General features: G+C 36.1%; 1 gene segment (V, D, J or C); it reads left to right on the top strand.

Annotated features, from left to right (window-relative positions):
* The first annotated feature begins 801 nt into the window (after positions 1 to 801).
* LOC142856456 (immunoglobulin kappa variable 1-12-like) lies at positions 802 to 1,353 on the top strand. The segment is given in 2 exon segments: positions 802 to 909; positions 1,031 to 1,353. Coding segments are annotated over 2 exon segments (378 nt in total).
* Positions 1,354 to 21,397: the final 20,044 nt, after the last annotated feature.

The raw sequence follows: 21,397 nt of genomic DNA, 5'->3' as shown, positions 1-21,397 counted from the left end.
ATGGAGGTTCCTACACTGACAAAATGGTGCAGCCCATATAACCTGTAGGTTTGAAAAAAAGTACATTGAGTTTTCTTCAGATGGATTCAGAAGTCCAAGTAACATATATTGTTGGGATCAAAGTGTTATATGTGAACATACTGTGTATTTCCTCTTTTTGTGCTGTAGGAAGCATGGCTAAGTCTGCTAAATTTTACATATAATTTATTAAATGAGTTTTCATAGATTATTCTTTTAATTTAAAAAATGATTATTCCAAACACACAAACTCTTCTCAGGGAGAGCACATAGTCTTTGTTTTTTTTTTTAAAATTTGGTTGTCACTACATAGCTCTGGTTGTCCTGGATCTCATTGTGCACACCAGGCTGGCCTCAAACTAAGAGATCCACCTAACTCTCAAGGGCTGGGAATAAAGTTATGTGTCACCACTACCCAATAATAGTATTTTTTATAACCCATCTGAATTATTTGAATGAGATGAAAGCTTAATAGTACCTTCTCTATTGTATATCCCTTGACAGTCAGATATTTGTTTATATTACCACTAATAATCTTTGAAATATATTATGAAAAATACAGCTTACATATTGTATAACTTTTCAAATAACCTCCAATATTTCATCTATATTTTTAAATTTAAAGTAAGAAATTCAGTCTCTGGAGGCATATGTGTGATCTGATCTTAAGCATCTAGGAATACTGTATTTGTGTTCAGTTACTGAGATATGTAAACTTGCAGCTGTTCCCAGCCCTAACTGGTTCTCAATGATTTGCATCCACTCATTGCACAGCCTTGAGGACTTCTTCATATACCAGGAACATCCTGTTCAGTTCATAGAAGTTAGAACTCAGCATGGACATGAGGGCCCCTGCTCAGCTCCTTGGTCTTCTGTTGCTCTGGTTTCCAGGTAAAAAAAAAAGGAGCATAATATGAACTTTACTGTTACACTGAGATTAGTGTCGATTGGAATTTGTGGTGGGTACATTCTTTTCTCACTATGTGGCTATTTATTATATATCCATTCCTAGGTGGCAATTGTGACATCCAGATGACCCAGTCTCCATCTTCCGTGTCTGCATCTCTGAGAGAGAAAGTCACCATCACATGCCAGGCTAGTCAGAGTGTTGGCAAATATGTATACTGGTTCCAGCAGAAACCAGGGAAAGCTCCTAAGCGCCTGATCTACTATGCATCCAACTTAGCAGATGGGGTCCCATCTAGGTTCAGTGGCAGCGGGTCTGGGACAGATTTTACTCTCACCATCAGCAGCCTGGAGCCTGAAGACATTGCAACTTATTACTGTCTTCAGACTAATAAGGTACCTCCCACAGTGATACAAGTCATTACATAAACCCCCATGGAAGCAGAAGTGAGAGGCTGGGCTGCCCCCGCTGCTCCTCCTCATGAATCACTCACTGAAACTTTTTCTCAAATGTCACCAGATTTTTAGCAAAGCTCACAGAGGGACATTTGTTTTTATAAAACTAATTTATTGTAGTTTTGTAGAACTAAAGAGAAGTAAAAATGTCCTTTCTTTACCATTACTACCTTTCTATCTCTTCTCCTCCAGCAGTTAAGAGTTTTGATGCATTTTCTGGTGAAATTTCCTATAAGGAATCTATGTTGGGTCAATAGTTGGGACTCATACAGAACAGTGGAAGCTTCTGTGGAGATTGCCTCACACATGACTTAAAAATCAGAAAATATGTTTATAATCACCAGTATTTAAATGGCAGGGAAATATTACTGAGAGAAGCTGACAACAGAGACATTTCCTGGTTTTCTTACAAAAACTAGACCCCATGTATCAGATAAAGTGAAGGCTATTTAAATGTGATTCTCTGATGGTTTTGAAATACCATTATCCAGCTATTCATGCTCTCCGCTGTCTGCAGCACTTCACTTAGAATTCTAATGGTCTAGTGTTCTGTTTACAAGTATAAACAATCTTGAACAACACTCATATGACTTTTAATTACACTTTGTGTTGTAGAATATAGAACTATTTATATGAAATCAGAGGGAGAAAATGGTTGTCTGAAACAGGATCCTAAAAGTGGTATTAATGAAGAATCAATAGCATGACATTGGAAACTATAGAGATCTATATTCCGTTCTGTTGATTTTTAAATAATGTGCTTGGGTAAGATCTTCTTCCTGTCTCTTTAAGGGGATCTATCCCTCTACTTGTCTATCTGTTCATCAACAGTACCCACAGACTTAATTACTGTGTTTAACACAAGAGAGAACAATCAGGTAAGACAATATACTTTTCTAGGTTTTTAATTTTTTTAGCTATTGTTGTCCCTTGACTTTCTACATGAATGTTAAAGAGAGTTTATCAACTTTAGATACTATATTAGCAATATGAATTGCAGTATATTGACTGTATATGCAAATCGGAGAAGATATATCTTTAAAAGTGGTCCATGGAGCTGTACAGAATGCCCAGAGGCTGATGTTTTTAAAGACGGCATAGATTTGATTCTCAGCGCCCACATGGTGACACACAGCTATCTTTAACTTTAGTTTCAGGGACTTCTGTACCACCTTCTGTCATCTGATGTCATCAGATATGCAAACATTTTGCTTCCAAACCTGCACTAAAAACTCATTAAGATAAAAGAAATGAGAAAGTAGTTATTATTATGAACATAGATATATTCCCTTTCCACTTGTATGCCCATAAGAACAAAAGGGTCACATATGAACTGTTATGTCTCCTAATGTTTTCATCTCAGTGAATATTTGCTATCTTAATTCCTTAACTATTTCCAAATCTATAACTATGTTTTTGATAACATAATACCTATGATACTTCTAATAGAAAAAAATAAAATTCAAGAAAGCACAGTTTTTTTTAAAACTAAGAAACCTTAGATTTTGGGACACTATTGCACGAACATGAATATATAAACAGAGAGAAAGACAGATTATAGATAGGTAGACAATCTTTATCTGCACACCAACTATCCATCAATAATAGAAAATAGACTGTTAATCCCTAGAAAAATAGCCTAAAATATTCTATTCTATTTTGCTGTATATCATCTTATTCAATTTTATGTCATGCAAGTATGCTTTTATTACCCCTAAATCCATTAAGGAGATTAATGAGACTTCTGGGGGATGATGATTCTTTAGAGATTCCTGACCTGTGACACTATGGATTATCAAAGGCAGTTAAATTGAAGAGAAAGGTGGAGAAATAATCTTAAAATTCTTAGAAGAGGGGATAAGGAAGGCTAGAAAAATGCCTCCACAGTTAAGAGCACTGACTACTCTTGAAGAGGACCTGGGTTTACTTCTCAGCATGCACCTGCTGGTTCAAAGCCATTTATAAGTACATTTTCTGGGAATCTGATGATTTATGACTGCCTTGGTCACAGGTATGTATACTATCATACACAAATGTGAGCAAAAACATTCTTATTCATAAAGGAAAGCAAAGCATCTTTACAAGCAAATAAAGATAAATAGCAAAAAGCTGAAAGAGTACAGAGTAGAAAGTGGGAGACAATATGCAACACAAATGACAACTAGCACTCTAATTGTGTGATTCAGTGATTGGAGCATCATATGCTACCTGGTAGTAATAGGCTGCAATTGCTATACACAAAAGGTTCAAAACTCTTGTAATTTTTACCACTATTGGTGACATTTAATGTTTCAGTAATTCTTCTTGAATGCAAGCTGTTCTTCTGAGACAATATTCATCTATGACTCTCTGTATTTTAGAGACTGAGCTAGTCTGTAGAGCTGAAAACAAGCAACAGGGACAATTCAGGGAGCCAGAAGCCACCTCTACAGATTTATCTATGAATAATAGGAAGGCCAGATGTGATCAAGCTGAGAATTAGTGGCAGGAGGAGGATCAGGGCATGGATTACATAGAAGTCAGAGGCCTCATATCCCCTGGGAAATATTTAAAAAAGTTTCATCTGAGAAGGACAGCAAACACCAACAATCTTTGTCTAATGATCTGCCTACCCTTTTCTGCTCCACACAAGTGGTATGTTTTCTGAAATGATATTAAACTGAGTCCAGCAAATCAGTTGATTCTGGCAACATATTGTACAGTGAAGTGTGATGCTGGGCAAGATTTGAAAACGCTGAGGTCTAAGGCACATTTCCAGATATACTAAGATACAGAATTCCATTGCAGAATATATTTTAAAACTGAACTTTGAGTACTATTCCTATGGACTGGCTGAAGTGTGTATTTTTCAGATTGTGGGAGGTTGTGGGAGGGAATGAATTGTCTGAAGTAAACACAATACTGATCAGACTCTCAACTGACCAGAATTTTGTGACAGTTTTACTCATGATAAGATAGTCTTTAGCATGTCACCCTCAAATGTGAAAAATTACATTTAGATCACTGGGTGATAAATCCACATGAAATTTTCGTGTTTATCCTGTGTTTATTTTTGTGTTTTCCATAATCCTAATTTTTCTTTTAGATATATTTAATATTGTTTTACCTTTTCATTGCTATCCTTAAAAAAGATAAAACATCATAGGGAAACTCTGTCTCTGATAGAACTTATACTGAACCAAGGAATTTCAGTTCAATTCATCTGTCTCCAGTTATTCTGTATCCCAGTTGAGGGCAAATTTGTTTATGTAAACAAGTCTCTGTAAGTCTATGTAAATATAATGTATTACATACACTCTACAAGTCTATGTAAACTCAATCTTGAGCATCATTCCAACTCAGCTTTGCAAGCACAGAAACTAAATCCCAATGTAAAGCAACTAGGTTTTTTCTTCATGGCAACTGTTGATCTAGAGTACGCTGGTGACTTTTCTGTTTTGTTTCCCATCTCAGACCCTAGATAAGTCCTATTGACATACTTTCTTCTCTCTGTGATAGGGAAAAAAAACACTGTCACCTGAAAGGCTGGTCAGAGTGTCAGTAACTACATGGCCTGTAACCTAAAATCCTGTGCATGCTCCTAGTTTTCACATTAAGGATGCAAGCACAAGGGCCAATGGAGTCCCAGCCTGCTTCAGTGACTGTGGGTCTGTTACAGCTTTCATTGCAACAAGTACCCTGTGTAGTAGGAAGAGCGGGCCATGTCCCACTGACTGGCCCATTATATCTAGCCTCTTCTTGACCAACTCTCATCTCCTGGTCTAACCCATTTTTTATTAATCTGTTTTACCATTAAGTTGTGGCTTACCAAGAAAGATTTAGCATGTCTGACCTGGAGGCTCCATAGCAGCTCTCTCTGCCTGCCTTTTTTCCAGCATTTAGTTTTTTTTCCTGCCTATCTAGGTGCTGCCCTATCAAAAGGCAAAGCAGTTTTTTTTATTTAACCAATGAAAGCAACACATAGACAGAAGGACCTCTTACATCATTTTCCCTTTTTCTGCTTAAGCAAAAAAGAATGCCTTTCATTTCAACATAGTAAAATTGCATACAACAAAACAGTTATCAAGCAAGAATTACAGTTTAATATTTATATTTATTTTATCTTTTATTATAACTAAGAAAAACTATAACTATAAATATCTATCTATTCTTTAAATCTATCAAAGACTCCAGAAAGAGATAATATTACTTAAGTAAACAGAAAGTGCATTATAAACAACTTTTAAAATTCTAGAAATGACAGAGACATCTTGCTGCCTGTACAGTCACCCAAAGTTCTTTTGTACCATTGGGGCATCCATCTTCAACCTACAGGCCCATAGTATCCAGAAGACATTTCCATGGAGCAGGAAAATTTTAAGACAGTTCTGTCACTTTTGTCTGTATCCTGCAGATTGTCTCACAGACTCTTTTATGAAGCAGGAACTTTGAAGGATCATCTAAACTTTAAGTGAGTTTAGCAGTCCTCTCTCTGTGGGTTCTTTATGTCCAGTTTATGCAACATTCTTGCTCAAATGGCTAATCAATTCCATAAGGAGCCTCTTTAATGCCCAGTTTCCTCTTGAAGTAGATTGGTGCTTCCAGGAGCAGATGTGTCTCATTGTCATGAAAAGCCCTAAGTTATTAAAACATTTTAAATGCTATATTTTATAGTCTTTGAAAGATATAAAGAATGCCTATCTAACTGAAGTATATCTCTATATATTTAGAAAATCTAACTAACATGACTACAAGCTTGACTATTATTGATGATTATCCATTACCAACCTATATTTCATAATTATATATTGCATTTATGAATGAAATACAGAATCATAATGCCTTAATCAAGATTGAAATATATATACATATAACAAAATTGACCTTAAACTTGTATCAATAAATCAAGATTTATACCAACGCAAATTATTCATATCTACATCAAGCCTGGAACCTGAAGATACTATATTCTATCATTCTTATCAGTATGTTCAAGGATAGTCCCAAAACCTCCATATGAGTATTATTTGCCTCTGTAACAGTTGCTTCCTTTATGAGCAGTTGCCATGTTCTCACTCTTAATTTTCAACCTTTTTAGATATTTTGCTATCCTGTTTAAAGAGCAACTTGATGGCAATATTTTCTCTGTCATTCATGGATGTTTGAATCACACATAATTGAATGAATACTTTCAAAGGTATTCATCCCATGACAATAGAAAATCCTAACACCAGAGAACAAATACAAGAAAGCAAGAGGAAAGCTATCATTATTCATAGGTGAAAGAATCATGTATTGAAAAAATAGAATTTAGTCCACAGTTAAATTATTAGACTCAACAAGAGAATATCAAACCATTGGTTTCAAAGGTATAAATAATAAGGTATTTACATTAAGGAACTTTTATTATATACTCTTAGTAACTTCTGATAACTCCAAGCAAATTAAGATGTCATTTGAATCTTCTAGGGTCCAATGCTATAAGTACCACATCCGCTTAAAACTGACCACTGTCCAGTCCAATCAACTTATCAGCTTGGGATAGTCTAACATTTCTAGTTTTATCTGAAACTTAAAAGTTCACAAGCATATATAGCAGGACATTGGGGCCTAGAAGCTGCTATTTTTTCTGAGTAAAGAAATATTGCTTTACATTTTTTAAGCATGTCATAGTCTTGCTCTAAAATCACAACAGTTAATTTTATTTCTCTTGATTAATCACAAATCCAGAACTAATCCTCAGTTAACAAATGTCCTCGATGCTGGTTAATGAAACAAGTAAAATGCCACATACTCAAAATTTAAACCTCTGGAGTTGTCATCTCCTGATCTACGCTGGAACCAATTGGGTCTTATAGATCATGTAACATACTGCTAAATCCTATGTACAAGGCATGGGTTGCCTACACAGCATTCTGAGTAAGTCTCAGTGGTGAGATATGCAATACATAATACTTATTTTGTTTTATATCTGACAGAAGATAAAGGGGATATTTTGAAATCCAGACCTTGAAAAGGTACCAACCTCTAGAGGTTGTAAGTTTAAGCAGGAATTCTTACAGTTTTTAAGTCATTAAATAATATAATATTATTATCATGATCAGTATTTATGGAATACTCAATTAATTAAAGATTTATCAGTTCATAATGTGAGGAGCAGCAAGGCATTCCATGTAACTCTGTACCAGGACAAGAATATCAGGTATGCTTCTTCCAGAGAGATGCACATTCATCCAAGAACTGTATTAGAATGCTCATTGTGTTCCAACCTGTTTAAGGAGAAGAATGCATAGATGTGTATCACCATTAACATTGCATGAGGTGACCAGCAAAGGAACACACAGTTACCTCAGAAAAAGGAGTAGGCATGTGATCTCCTCTCCTGACACTGTATTTAAAATAAAACAGGATCATTTACATTAGTTGTAACTTTACAGAAAGACAAGTAGATGGCAGAATAATCTCTCAATGCAAACTGTCTTCTCAATTACAGCAAATATTTCATGTATGAATATATGTTATATATTTTACATCTAATTTAGATAGTTTGATGCATTTAGTTATTCTCTTTAGAATAAAATTTCTTTACCATAAAACGAATTTTTGAGAAGCAAATCAGTCAATATATAATCCAACAGTAATGATAATGTAGATCCTCTGACCTAATATTTGGAGGACTAGATTTTGTACTGGTATCTCAACTAATCATCAATTTCTGTCAAATTTATCTTAGCATTTCTGTGGGTCAAACTTGATTGACAAACATTTTACTCTCCCTAATAACATTATATATTATAAAATTACCCTTCTTATTTGAGAGAGATATTTTACCATTTTTAAAGCGTGGATTGTTTTCTCTGGGATGTATAATAGTATTGGCTTTTCCTATTAACCTATTATTCTAGGGATCAATAACTTAGTTGACAAAATGGCATGGAATACTGTAGGTAATATGGTGATATCTAAAGCCTTGTTAAGGCATTTGATTTATGCTTTATTTTAATGAAAATATATGTGGCTCATTAACAAAAATAAAATCCAAATATATAAAGATCAGATTCAAAATAAAGTAAAAGAGTTAATAGATTTCACACAAAATTAATATTTGATTATTCACTAATATTTTGTCAATTTCCAAGGGTGAAAATGTGATAAAACAGACTCCCATCTCCCTGCCTGCCATCCTTTGAGAGCTATCCTCCATCAACTACAGGACTAATTGAAGCCACTTTTACGTGAGAGGCTATTAGTTCATATTCGGTTTGTCAGCCCCAAAACAATCACACAGAAACCATATTATTTGCCCCAATGCACTGGCTACATGACTTCTGCCTGACTCCACCTTCTTTTTCTCAGCATTCAGTTTAGTTTTCCTGCCTAGCTACCTGTCACAGGCCCAGGCAGACTTTAATTAATCAATGGCATTCAAAGCATACAGAGAGGAATCCTACATCAACCACTCAAACAGCAATAATGACTCCTGTCTGTGTTAGCACTTGTAGAGTTCAGGTCAGCCTCCACAGTTCCTCATAGACAAGGTTCCCAAGCAAGATTCATGGGGTCCTAGGTACATGCAGTGGTAGAAGGCCAGAAAATACTTTATATTGAAAATCAGCAGGGTTGTCCCTGAATATATTGGAGTTTATTGCTACTTTTAAGATATACATGATTCCTCCACAGTGACACATACACTAACAAAAATCTCTTTGCTTAGGGTAGCCCAGCTCATAAATGTATACTTTGTTGGATGAGAAGCACAACACATTCTGAATCTGTGGGACATGCTGGAGAACTTAGAATAAACATCTGCAGGTGAGGGGTCAAGACCCCCAGTGTTTCCCCAAGTGACTTATGTTTTCAGCCAAGTATATTGCCACAGCCATAGGATTGCTTACACAGCAGAATCATAATGTTCAGGGAGAGGGGCTCTTAGCAAACAAAGCCAAGCTATGTAAATATGAATCAAATTTTATCTCACTATAACATGTTTCTCTTGCTCAATGTTATTCACCCTTTCAGATATAAAATTGAGAAATAGGATCCACCTAACTTCAGTCCTTTTCTGTTACATACTTGTCTTTTTTTTTAAATTTCATTTTAGGTTTTTAAATTCTGTTTCAGCAAATATACGAATATACACCCACCTCCTTTAATTTTCTGCTTATGAAAACCATGTTTTTACCTAAACTTTCATATACACTCCAAAACTGTAGCCCCAAGCTACAGACTGAAAATTCTGTGTGGGTTTTGTATTCTCATATCACATAACTATAATTAGTGAATATAAGACTCTCATTTGGAAATTTAAAATTTTAATGCACTTTTCATCTTGATGTCTGAATTGCTTGAAATTCATCAGATAAATATTTCCTCCATCTTTATTCTCTACATTCAGACTAATGTAGAAGCACAATAACACTTGAAATGTGAGAACAAGGAACAGATATCAAGTATAATATTAGAATTACAAGCAGAATAAACAATATTAAGCAAAAAATGTATTTTCAATGTTTTAATAAATATTCTATCCTAAGGATTCTAAGTCTGTATAGGAAATGACTTGGCTAGATCATAAGAGTATGGTAACTACAATTATATAATCTTCAACCCAATTGAAGGCCTGAGAAGTGCGATAATATTACTTAAATGGGCGGGAACTGCAATAAAGCAGCTTCCAAAATGTGCAGTAGATAACAGAGACAACTGGCTGCCTTAGCAATTACCCAAAGTTTCATTTGAAATGTTGAAGCAACCAAATTTGGCTAAGGCCTAAAATAACTGACAGACCATTCTTAGAGGCAGAAAAAATTCCAAAACCATCTTACTCTGTCTTGGCAAGATTTGACAATTTTTTTTTTGTCTCATGCATGTCCAGTACAGACATCATGCTCTTTGTCAGTGGCAGTGCTGCTAGGCACAATTGTGTCTCATGTCAACAGAATCCTAAGTTATTTAAATGCCATGTTCTATAGATCGTTGAAGCGGTTGAAGGTTACCTATCTATGCAGAATTCAATCTTTATGTATCTAAAGAACGTAATTAGCGCATCAGTTGTGGCACATGCCTATAATCCCAGCACTTGAGAGACAAAGACAGGTAGATTTCTGTGAGTTTGAGGCCATCCTGGACTAAAGGAGCTAGTTTCAGAACAGGATCCAAATCTACAAAGAAACCCTGTCTCAAAAAATCATAAAAGGAACATGAATGTGGCTGACAATGAGGACGGACTGAGAAGCCAATGATAATGACACTGGGTTTTGATTCTCCTGCAGGTACTGGCTTTTTGTGAGCCTAGTCTGTTTGGATGCACACCTTCCTAGACATAAATGGAGGTGGGAGGGCCTTGGACTTCCTACAGGGCAGAACACACTGAATTCTCTTAGGACTGGAGAGGAGTGGAAGGGAAATGGGAGGAAGGGAGGAGGTGGAAATTTTTAATAAATAAATTAAAAAAAGAAAAAGAACATACTTAGTTTGACTAAAAGTATAATAAACATGAATGACTAAAGGCCTATAACATTTAATACCTATATAATTTAAAGATGAAGTCTTGATATCAGAATATTAAACAAAGATGAATGATTAATGGCCTATAATATTTAATACCCATATAATTTAAAGATTAAGACTTGATATCAGAATATTAAACAATCGTTAAACAACTGTGTAATAAAGAAGGACAATAATATCAAAATGTAAACAATGTGTAAATATCTTAATCAGAGGTAGAAATATATAATTCAATATTATGAATATACCCTAAAATTGTATGCTACTCATATAGACATATATTCAGTGAAAGACATGATATAAACAAAATGGACATGAAGAGAAGTAAAATATTTCCTTAAACTCAATCATCTCTCTGTCCCATACCAGGTGTCTCTTGACATGAGACAGAAATTCTGAATTTCTTTTAACAACATACTTGGATTTAGAGAAAACCATTGCTCAACTTCAAAGCCAGCTCTTCTTTTTAAGTAGAGATATATATGTATCCAAATAATCAAACTTTATCGTGGAGATAATACAGCATAATAAGGCAGATTTCTCTTTGCTTGTTCATTATTCCTGGATAGCTATATTTTTATGTTAAGTCATATAGATGTCCAAGGTCTGTCCACTCTTTGAAAATAAATATTTTCCTACACACAAGAAAATAACCATGCCCCAACTCTTATGTGGTTTTCTCACCACTGTATGATTGTCACCTCTGTGGATAAGACATCATTTCTCTGTATCAAGAAGTTTCTCTTTTTCAAACTGAATCTTTATCAATTTTGATGGTATCCATAGCTTTTCTTCTCCTGTTGAAACAAGAGCATAACCCTTTCCTCAATGTAGCACATCTCCTGGATTCCAGTGCGTGGTTAACACATCCTTGAAATATACTGGCTTATTTAATTCAGAAGTTTTTTTTTCTATTGTCTAATGTCTCTCTGATGCTGTTGTCTTTTTCTCATTAGCGTTGATAAAATTCAAGGTTAATAAAGCATTTTGCAATCTATTTCTGGAAGTATTTTCTATCCTTTTCTGTTTGTTTAGCATATCCTTTATAGTTCGATTTGATCTTTCTATAACTGCCTGACCTTTAGGATTATTTTGTATAACAGTAATATGCTTTATATTATAATAAGCAAAACACTGTTTCATTTTCTTAGACACATATGCTGGACCATTGTCTGTCCTTGTTTGTGTGGGTATACCCATGATGGCAATAACTTCTAATAAATGCATGATTATTGAATCAGCCTTTTCTGTGTTTAAAGCATTTGCTCAATTGAAAACCTGAATAAGTGTCAATGGCATGGTGTACATATTTTAATTTTCCAAATTCTGCAAAGTAGTACACATCCAGCTGCCAGATCTCAGTCCTTTGAGTAACATTTGGTTTAGTTCTTGAAGGTAGTAGTGCTAGGTTATAGAAAGAGAAAGTAGTACATCTCTTTATAATTTCCTTAGATTGTTGCCATGTAATAAAAAAACTCTTTCTTTAAAAATTTGCTATTGACATGATGAGGCCTTCAACACACTTACAATCAATAATTAATCAATTTTTTCATTACCTTTTGCTAGAGGGTTTGGCAGACCCTTATGGGAGCAGATGTGTGTTATGTATATGGGACAAAACCTATTACTGATTATATCTTGAAACTGTATGAATAATGAAGTCAATTCTGTATCATCTGGTAAAAATTCAGTGGTTTCAATATGCAAGATGACTCTTTCTGCATATTGTAAATCATTAACTATATTGAGAGGTTCTTTAAAATACATTAGTGCCATGAGAATAGCATATAATTCTGTGTTTTAGACAGAAGTGTAAGGACTTTGTTCCACTTTCCTTAAGTCTTATATTTTATAAACTGCCTTTTCTTTTTTTTTATTTTTTTATTTATTTTTTTTAATTTATTTATTTATTAAAGATTTCTGTCTCTTCCCCGCCACCGCCTCCCATTTCCCTCCCCCTCCCCCAATTAAGTCTCCCCACAGCCCGAAAAGCAATCAGGGTTCCCTGTCCTGTGGGAAGTCCAAGGAACCCCCACCTCCATCCAGGTCTAGTAAGTTGAGCATTCAACCTGCCTAGGCTCCCACAAAGCCAGTGCGTGCAGTAGGATCAGAAACCCGTTGCCATTGTTCTTGAGTTCTCAGTAGTCCTCATTGTCCGCTATGTTCAGAGAGTCCGGTTTTATCCCAGGCTTTTCCAGACTCAGGCCAGCTGGCCTTGGTGAGTTCCCAATAGAACATCCCCATTGTCTCAGTGTGTGGGTGCACCCCTTGTGGTCCTGAGTTCCATGCTCGTGCTCTCTCTCCTTCTGCTCCTGATTTGGACCTTGAGATTTCAGTCCTGTGCTCCATAAACTGCCTTTTCTTATTTATTTGCATCAGTATAAAATGTACAGACTCCAGTTATTGGTGCATCATGTACAATTCGGGGAAGAATCTAAGTAGCTCTTTTTATAAGTTTAATTTTATCACTTTTATCCTAACATATGAAGGATCCAAACATCTCCAATATAGTAGAATAATTATAGCATTAAATAAAGAGGTTCAGAGACAGCAGTGACCACCATGCATCTTTTTTGTTTGGTTGACTAAACTCACAGAGACTTGATTCTACCTCCATTCATTTAAAGATGTTATTATACCTTCATTTTAGTTATCTATGTTCAATGGGGTATATAAAGATTAGGTTGATTAGAAGAGTCAGGAAAGACATTTTCAAATACTTCTCATTAGATTTTTTTAAAGTTTATGCAACACTTTCTGATCACATTCTCTCAACCCTTCCAAGATACACACTCCAAACCTCTCTTTTCTACTCTCACAAATTATTGCCCTTAAAAAAAACTATCAAAATCAATTTTTGCTGCTCATACAATATTGGACGTGTGGTCTTTCCCTGGAGTGTGGTCATTTTACCAGATGCTATGATGTTAGATAAAATTTACTCCCTGTCTCCGAGAAGCTAAAAGTTGTCAATAGCTTCCCGCTTAAATGCCAGGATTTCACAATCATCTCCATTCTGCATGCTGAGATTCAGTCTGGCCTAATCTTCCTGAGATCATTTTAATAACTGCTTTCAAAATTAGGATATAAAAAAATCAGGTGTCCATGGGTATGCAAATTTTTTGGATTTTCAATTTGATTCCATTGATTAACATGTCTGTTTTTACACAAACATTTTGAAGTTTTTGAAAGCATCTTCAACAAATGTGGCTGGTATAAGTGGATGTCTGCATGTAAAAAATGAAAATCAATCCATATTTATTACCTTGCACAAAACTCAAGTCTAAATGAATCTTAACATTAAACTAGAAATACTGAACCTGATAGAAGAGAAAGCAAGGGAGAACTCTGAATGCATAGGCACAGGAGACAACTTTCTATATAGAACACACATAGCACAGGCACTAACATTGACAATTAATAAATGAAGCCATTTGAAACTGAAAGAAAAATTGATAAGGCAAAGAACACCATCAAAAGCACAAAACAGAAGCCTACGGCATGGAAAAATAGTTTAGTCAACTCCACATCCAATAGAGTGCTAATGTCCAGAATATGTGAAGAACTCATGAAACTAACTCAAGAAAATAAACAACCCAATTGAAAATGGAGTACATGTCTAAAGAGAATATTCTGAATAGAGGAATCTGAAATGACTGAGGAACTCTTAAAGAATTCCTTAACAGCCCTAGCCTTCATGGAAATGCAAAACAAAACTACTTTGAGAGTCCATCTTATACCTGACAGAATTTCTAATATCAAAAACTGGCGGTGGTGGCACAGGCCTTTAATCCCAGCACTCCGGAGGCAGAGGCAGGCGGATCTCTGTGAGTTTGAGGCCAGCCTGGTCTACAAGAGCTAGTTTCAGGACAGGAACCAAAAATAAAAAGTGACAGTTCATGCTGAAAAGGATGTGGAGTAAGGGGAATAAATCACCTTACTGCATATTGCTGGCTATTTACTTATTGCGGGTGGGAGTGCAAAGTTGTTTAGCCACTGTGGAAATCCATGTGGCAGTTTCTCAGAAAACTGGACATCAATCTATCTCAAGACCCAGCTGTATCACTTGGTCATATACCCAAAGTTTGCTCCATCCTATCACAAGGACTCTTTCTCAACTATATTCACAGCAACTTTATTAATAATAGTCAAAAACTGAAAACAACCCAGATGTTCTTCAACTGAAATATGGATGAAGAAAAATGTGGTATATTCAAACAATGGAGTATTACTCATTCTAGAAATAGAAAAAAATAACATCATTGCATTTTCAGGCAAATGGATGGAACTAGAAATTATCCTAAGGGAGGCAACCATGACCCTGAAAAACAAACTTATATTTGATCATTTATAAGTATATATTAGATATTAAGTATAATCACACTCCAATCCACAGACCTATAGAGGGTAAGTAACAAGAGGGCTTTATCAGGGATCCATGTATCTCCCTGGGAGAATGAAATAGAATATATTTTGTGGATGAACTGTGTGGGGAGAGTGGGTATAGGAGCAGGAGGTATGAGGTAGTAGAGGGAGGGAAAATGAGAGAGATTACAGGGAGAGACTACTGGAATATGGGGGCACTTAGGGTACATGTGTAAACCTAGTGCAGTGGAAACTTCCTGGAACCTATGACAGTTGCCCTATGGAGGAGTCCTAGGAAGAGACGATATGAAACCTAAACCAGCCATCTTTTGTAACAAGGCAAGGTTTCCAGTGGTTGCACTGGGATAGCAGCCCAGCCACAAAACCTTTGATACACATTTGTTCCTGTAAGATATACTTACAGGTGCAGTTATGATTTAGAGCCCATAGGAATGTCCAACCAAAGACTGGTCTAAATTGGGGCCCAAGCTAGGGGATGGATCCTATGTCGGACACTGTCTGGATGGTTAGGAGCCAGAAACTGGATAGCTTAGAGATCTAGGGTAGAATCAAACATGACTAACCGCCCCCCAAAAAAATTTTTTAATGATATTCTACTATACTTATAGATTGGTTCCTAGCCCATTCATCACCAGAGAGGCTTTCTCTAGCAGCAGATAGGAGCAGCTGCAGAGATCCACACCCAAACATTCCCTCAAGGAAGAAGGGGAGGAAGATTTTAGGATCAGAGGAAATCAGGACTCTAGGCAAACACGACACACAGAATCAATAAGCAAGGCTCATAGGGGCTCACAAAGACTGGAAAAGCAACCACAGAGAGCTGCATTAGGTAGTCAGCATTCATGCTGTATTTGTAGCATTTTTTTTGTGAGACTCTAATCCTGTGAGAGTGGAGGTATCTCTGACTTTTTTTCCCACTCCTGGCACCTTTTTCATCCAGCCTTGATATGGGGGCTTGTGTCTAGTCTTATTACATATTGTTATGCTGTTTTCAGTTGACATTCCTGAGAGGCGAGCTATTTTCTGAAGGGAAATGAAGGAATAGTGGATCTAAGAGAGAGGTAGATTGGGGGTGGGGGTACTAGGAGTAAATGGAGCAACAGCTATGTTTGGGATGTATTGTATGAGGGATGAAAAAAATATGAGAAATAAGAGAATTGGAATCTAAAATATCTTTGCTATCTTAAGTCATTTACATTAATATCTTGATTTTATTTCTGCAGATTACTTGAATTTTTGTAATAGGTATACACATTTTCAGTGTGGCTCTTCTAATAACTGTAAACTTCTTTACAATCATGTAGTATGGAGCATGGGCCCCTTGTTCCATCCTGCCTGGCTAGATTACACCTGAAATAATTACACAGAAACTGTATTCATTTAAATACTGTCTGTCCCATTATTTCTAACCTCTTATTGGCTAACTCTCATATCTTGATTAACCCATTTCCATTAATGTATTGCCACTTGACTGTGGCTTACCGGCATGAGTCTAACCAGCGTCCATCATGAGCAGGAGAATCATGATGTCTGCCACAATTTCCTTCTTCACAGCATTCTGTTCTGTCTATTGCACCCACCTAAGGGCTATCAAAAGGCCAAGGCAGCTTCTTTTTTCAACCAATGCAATCAACACAAATACAGAAGGACCTCCTGCACCACAATCATTCCATCCCTATTTTTCCAAAATGTAAAAATGTGCTAGAATGTTCTATCTGCATTTCAACCAGTAGAGGGAGGCAAAACTCTGTATGTCCCACTCCCTCTCTCTTTTCAAATAGAGAGACTACAACTCAGCAACTCATTTTTGTGAGAACTTCAGTTGATTAAACCTTTTAAATTTTTCTCTATTTTTAAATAATTATAATCTCATACTTTCATAGGAAATTGTCAAAAACAGGTAGAATCTATGGAACTTGCATACAACCTACTCTTGGGTTGATATCTTCTATAATGAAATATATGTGGAAATTGAGAAAATTTTCAGGTTATTACTAAGCTCATTTGCCCTTGTCTATGTGGATGCTGTACATACATGTGGGGTGTGTCTAGGCTTACTAGTCACTTAAACAGTCTATGATGTCAGAACAATAATCATATATTTATCTGCACTACTATCATAAAACACATTAAGTGACACTCTTTAACGCTGAACCATCTCTTTCCCCAACCTTTACTCATAGCAAGCAATACAGAAAGGCTTTACACAATACACACAATTTGACACTGGATTATTTTACTCCATAGTACTGCCTTGAGCTTCCTCCATGCTGTGTGCATGAATAATTAGCTTTTATTTGGCTAAGAGTAAAAACCCATGCATGGTATTGAAGAACTCCAATTCACCTTTTCAATTTCTGAGGAACATTTAAGCAGTTACTCAGTTTTAGTTACTTCTGGAAGAATTTTATGGATGAATAAATAAATAAATTAATTTACATCCCAGCCACAATCTCCTCTCCCTCTCTTCTTCCTGTTCCCCACTTCAATCTACTCTTCTTCCATTTCTATTCAGGAAAGAGTAGGTTTCCAATGAATATCAACAAGCCATGGCTTATCAAGTTGTAGTAAGACTAAGCATCACCCCATGTATTGTGGCTGGGCAAGGTAATACCATATGAGGAGTAAGGTCCAAAGAACCAGCACAAAAGTCAATGACAATGTCTGCTCTCACTGTTAGGAGTTCCAAAAGAGGACCAACCTACACAACTGTCACAAATATGCAATGTGCCTAGGTCATTCCCATGCAGGCTTTTGGGTTGTCAGTTTAGCCTTTGATGCCCTATAAGCCTAGGTTAGTAGATTCTGTGGGTTTTCTTGTGGTGTCCTTGTCCCCTCTGGCTCCTGTAATCCTTTCTCTCCTTCTTCTTCAGGATTTCCCAAACTCTGCCTAATGTTTGGTTGTGAGCCTGTATCTGTTTCCATCAGTTACTGGGCAAATTCTCTCTGATGACAATGGGCTAGGCACCAATGTATGAGTATAGAAGAATATTATTAGGCATTATTAAATTGACATTTTTTTTCTCTAGTTCTGTTTGTTTTTATCATCCAGTCTGTGTGTTCTGGTGCTCCAGAAAGTATCAGTGGTAGGCTTATTCTCCTGTCCTGGGGTTTAGGTTAGACTAGTCATTGATTGGCCAGTCCCTCAATCTCTAGTCCACCCTTACTCTAGCATACCTAGACAAGACAGACTGTATATAGATTGAAAGTTATGGGGCTGGCTTAGTGTACCACTCTCTCTACTTGAAGTTTTACCTGGTCAGATGATATAATCCACTCAGACTATGTTTCTGCTATTTCTAGGAATCTTAGCTGGGGTCATTGTTATTGAAACCTGGGAGATTTTCTTGTGATACATTTTTACCTGACCCTGCAATACCCTCTGTCCAGTAATATCTTCAGTATTCTCATCCTCCTTCTACCGCCTCTCCCCCAAATTGATAGCTAATGTTTCCATCTTGAGTCACCTGCAGTTCACTCATTAAATATCTTCTACTTCCCCTTCCCAGGGAGATCTTGACATCCCCCTTTGATGCCTCATTATTCTCTAGTCTCTTTGATTCTGTGGGTTATAACAGAGCTATCCTTTATTTTAAGCTAATATCCACTTATGAGTACATATCATGATTGTCGCTTTAAAATTTTATTTGTTTATTTGAAGTACTTTATATTTTACTATGCTAGTAAGAATATATTGTGGGCAGAAATAGGTGTGTGACACATGCAGAATTTACCAATATGCAGAGAGAAAAGTCAGTGTTATTAGGACTCTGACACTCAATGAACATCATTTATTTGGATCTTTGTAAGTCTTACAGCTCAGATTGCCTTCTGTAAACTGTCAATGGAATGGCTTCCATATGTTCAGAGAAGAGGTCATAAAACAATGATGCAGTAGTGTTGGTAATATTGTCAACCCTCAAGGTAGGATTGCTTTTTGCTATTTTCTTTAAAAGTTTCTCACTTACATCCCAACCAAAGTTTCTGCTCCTTTCTCTTCTCCCCGTCCTTCCGTACCCACTCTGTTCCCTAATCCACTCCTCCTTTATTGTTGTTCTGCAAAGGAAGGATCTACCATGGATATCAAAAAACATGGCATATCAAACTGTAGCAAGACTAAGCACCTCCATATATATTAGAACTTGGCAATGTGACCCAGCTTGAGGTCTATCTAGGGTCCCAAAAGTTAATATAAGAATCACAGATAACCCTTATTCCCACTGTAAGAAGTGTCTGGATTACCTCAATAGGGATTTTTCCCCATTCATTTGTTTTCAAGTTTCATAATATCATTGTTTTTACAGCTAAGTAATAATTCATTGTGTAAATGTATCATTTTCTTTATCCATTCTTCAGTTGAGACACATATTGTGAGGAGAGTGTCCCTGTTTGTCCTGGCTGCCTGGCTAGCTTACACCCAAAATAACCACACAGAAACTGTATTCATTTAAACACTGACTGGCCCAATAGGTATAACTTCTTATTGGATAAGTTTTACACCCTAATTTAACTAATTTCTATGAATCTGTGTATTGCCATATGACTGGGACTTACCGGCAAGATTCTAACCAGCGTCTGTCTCAGGCAGGAGATCCATAGTACCTGCCACTCTGCCCTTCTTCCTAGCATTCAGTTCTGTCTTCTCCATGTCTACCTAAGTTCTGCCCTATCAAAAGGCCAAGGCAGTTTCTTTATTCAACCAATGAAAGCAACAGATAAACAGAAGGACCTCCTACACCAGACACATCTAAGTTATTCTAGAAAAACTTGTGCGAGCCATTTTCACTGGTGTCTGTGTTGAAATGAGTCTTCCTTTCTTTGCAAAAATTTCCAAGTCTTTTTTATTAAGCTGAATTGTACAATAACTCATCTTTCACTGATAGCAAGATTTGGTAAAGCGCTTTTTAGTACTATCACATTGGAGTCTGATTAAAAACATCTGATTATCCACTTCTCTTGAATTCTTATAATCAGGAAGCTAACACTGTATTTTAAATTGTGTCATTCCATAGTCTTGTATAGATTTAACATTACTTTCTATACCAACTAATGATGTCTAACATTTAAAATATCTGTTTATGTGTTTTCTATGTTCTATTCAGGGAATTATCCATGGCTGTCCTTTTCCAAGTTGTGATTCGACTGTTTATATTGTTCATGGTATGGTTTTCTTCATTTTAATTGTGGTCATTCTTTTTACACTGTAAATAGAAGTCCCTTGTTGAATTTCATAATTACTATTTGCTATATTCCAGGCTGCAATGCATCACTATATTCACCAGCTAGGTTATAGTTTAGACTTATTTTTTTATTTTTTTGAGGTCTAAATAATTAATATTTTCTCTTAATGTATTTAAGATTATGTCAGCAAATCATACACCTCAATTTATTGTCATTTGTATCTTCCGATTACTGGTTTTGTTAGCACATTTTCACTTATGTGCTTTTATGTTTCAGTTCTGGATTTTAAGTATAGACATTTTTGCTACAGTGTATAAGCACTTACAGGTATTTTAACTCATTCTCTCTACACATTCATTCTCCTGGAACATTTCATCAAATTATTAATCTAACTGTCAAAATTTCATTAACAGGTCATTTTATGTATAGTTGTGTCTATTCTTGATGTGTTTTCCATTAATTTTCCTACACACAGTTATTTTCTACTGTGCGGCATTTTTGTTTGACATGAATTTTAGTATTTTTAATTCCAAAGCATCCTCTAATTTTTCTTAATATTTTATGTACATGTAAAACATAGAGAGTCTCCTTATGGAGTTTGATAGTCATTTGGGCAAGAAACTGCTCTTGCCTGGACTGTCGCATAAACTGGACACAGAGAACGCGCAGAGAGAGGACTGCTGAACTTGCCTAAAGGTGAGATGGTCTTTCGGGGTTCCTGATTCATGAAAGAGTCTGGGAGACATTCTGCAGGACACAGCAGAAAGTGACTGAATTGTCTTTTAAATTTCCTGTTTCATGGAAATGTCTGCTGGATACTATGGGCCTGTAGGCTAAAGATGGATGCCCCAACTGTACAACAAAACTTTGGGTGACTGTCCAGGCAGTGAGATATCTCTGTCATTTCTAGAGTTTTGAAAGTTGCTTACTTCTTGTTTACTTAGGTAATATTATATCCTTC

The sequence above is a fragment of the Microtus pennsylvanicus genome, chromosome 8 (assembly GCF_037038515.1).
Source record: "Microtus pennsylvanicus isolate mMicPen1 chromosome 8, mMicPen1.hap1, whole genome shotgun sequence".
Lineage (NCBI taxonomy): Eukaryota > Metazoa > Chordata > Mammalia > Rodentia > Cricetidae > Microtus > Microtus pennsylvanicus.
Note: the sequence above shows the minus strand (reverse complement) of the source record. Positions and strands in the feature narration are given on the sequence as shown.